Source organism: Clytia hemisphaerica, unplaced genomic scaffold (assembly GCF_902728285.1).
Source record: "Clytia hemisphaerica strain Z4C2 unplaced genomic scaffold, Clytia hemisphaerica genome assembly, whole genome shotgun sequence".
Lineage (NCBI taxonomy): Eukaryota > Metazoa > Cnidaria > Hydrozoa > Leptothecata > Clytiidae > Clytia > Clytia hemisphaerica.
The window spans coordinates 4,100-6,469 of NW_027104562.1; the positions used below are offsets into that span (position 1 = coordinate 4,100).

Consider the following 2,370-nt stretch of genomic DNA (forward strand, 5'->3'; position numbering starts at 1 on the left):
TTCTTGCATAGTCGACGGTGGGGTACAGTGTCGAAAGCCTTAGCAAAATCGAAGTAGATACTATCAACAACGTTTCCTTTCGAGATGCTCTCATAACATTTATCCTGAAAAGTACAAAAGCTGTGTCACGGTTGAACGGTTGTTAATGAAGTCATATTGTTTGTTCGATAAAAGATTATGATCGGAAAGGTGCTTCATGATGTGTTTCCTCAGTATTGATTCCATTAATTTGCACACTACATATGTCAAACTAACAGGTCGATAATTGACTGCCAAATTCTAAGGTCCCTTGTTTTTGTAGATAGGTGTGACATGCGCCACCTTCCAATCTCGTGGTAATGAGCCTTCAACTAAAGATTTGTTCATGATTACAGCTAAGGGTAGAGACAGATAGTCAGATAATTTCGCTAGTATCCTAGGGTGTATTTCGTCTGGACCGAATGATTTATTATGGTTGAGCTCTTCCAATTGATTCTGTACTATCTCCTCAAAGATATGAATATCTCCGATGGATGAATCAGTTCTCTTTTCAAATGCAGGAAGCTCACCTACTGCTTCTTTTGTGAATACACTGCAGAACTGTCGTTGAAGTATTTTGGCTTTTTCGTGATCTTCATGCTTTAACGATGTTTTGACATTTGGTGATTCAATTAGTGATGAAACTGTACTAGAAGATTTCATCTTGTTACGCACATGTGTCCAGAAGATCTTCGGTTTGGTCTTTGCGTTATCACAAATTCTTTGTTCATAGTTCCTGTGAGCTTGTCTCATCAATTTGTTCACTCTGTTTCTTACAGGGGTGTATTTTGCTCGATTGTATTCTTTTTCTTCGGGCGATGATTTCCACCATTTCTGATGGAGGCGTCTCTTCTCTGCTATTTCTTTCCGAAGTTGAACTCCAATAGGTATTTTACCTTTCTTCTTCCAGTTTTGACCACTGATGATTTTTATGGGTACAAAACGGTTTCGTATATCCAAAATCTTCTTTCGGAAAAGCTGCCAAAGCTCCTCGGTTGACTTAGAATTAGTCATCTCGGGAAATTGCTTGTACCAATCATCAGAGTTGAGATCTTGTTTCATTGCTTCAAAGTCCGCGTCCTCGTACTTGTATCTTTCTGATTTAGGTTTCAATACAGCATCACATTTGATACTGAAGGTCAAGCAACTATGATCGCTTAAACACAAAGGACTGAGATACTCTAGACAAAGAGCTTGGTTAGCTTCACCTGTTAGAATGAGATCGACTAAAGATCGTCAGTCCCACGGCATCTGGTTGGTTCGTCTACACTTTGGTGGAGAAAGGAGTCGCGAAGGGCTTCAAGAAATTTTTCTTCTTTACTTTCCTCGAGATGTGGCGTCGTCCAATTTTTCTAATTGATTGTTGGGAAGTTAAAGTCCCCGACAAAGCATTTATGAGAGTGTTTGTTGTTTGATGCGATATTTTTGATTAGATGATTCAACTTGTTGTTATTTTCAGCTGACGTGTCATTGTTCGTAGGGGAGCGATAGATACAGGAGAAGACCAGGAGATCGTTTCCGGATAGACGAATTTCGATTGTGCTTCATTGAAATTGACTTGGTTCATTGATTGGTTGACATCGGTGACCAAATGTTTGATCGATGAATGAGCAAGAATAATTATCCCGCGACCGATGCCAGTGGTCATGTTCGTATGACTAACACATTTATAATGTTTAAGTTCGTGTTCGTGTAGCTCTCGCAGTCCACCGTGCTTTGGTTTCAACTCACATATCGCAATGATGTGGGGATGATGTTTCTCTACATCAAGCACAAGTTGTCGCTTCTTCTCGGGTGTTATAACATAACAGTACCTTGAAATTGTGGTCAGGAGTCAAAACTGTTGCATTCAGTGATGCCATTGATGATTTCAAGCAGTTTTCATTTTGTTTGAAAGCATATTCAAATAAATTGCTTTGATTGCTTCCATTTTATCTTCCTCTGGTAAAATGCCATTCAACTGGCAATCGAACTTACTTTTGCTTGTTCAAAAAGAATGTTGATAGTGTTTGTTCCTCCAAGATTGGGTAGATTTTGTTAAAGGTCAAGCCTTCCCATACATCTTAAAATATACCATAGTATAAGAAAGCCGCGGCTGGAATGATGACGGTATTGTTTTTGTCGTTAATGGATGTTCTATCTGTGTCTCCGTGGTTTATAAGAACTAAGTCGAAGCTAACAAAATCCTTAACCTTAAAAGTGTTCATAATATTCAATTGAAGAACAATTACTTTTCAAGTGTCAAATTTTTCTAACTATCCTCTCTAAAAAGCTTGTTTAGAGTATATCTTTATAGATTTCAAATAAATTTTTATAAATTTTGGACCAAATAACACACATTTTTTACAAGAA

The 2,370-nt window shown here is 38.0% G+C and overlaps 1 protein-coding gene across 1 annotated transcript; it reads right to left on the bottom strand.

The window, feature by feature from the left end:
• Positions 1-279: 279 nt before the first annotated feature.
• On the bottom strand, positions 280-1,666 carry LOC136823317 (uncharacterized). The gene is made up of 2 exons (XM_067079498.1): positions 1,483-1,666; positions 280-1,226 (listed from the first exon to the last, which is right to left on the bottom strand). The coding sequence occupies exons 1-2, from the start codon at positions 1,664-1,666 to the stop codon at positions 280-282; spliced, it is 1,131 nt and encodes a 376-aa protein (XP_066935599.1).
• Between the last annotated feature and the right edge of the window lie 704 nt (positions 1,667-2,370).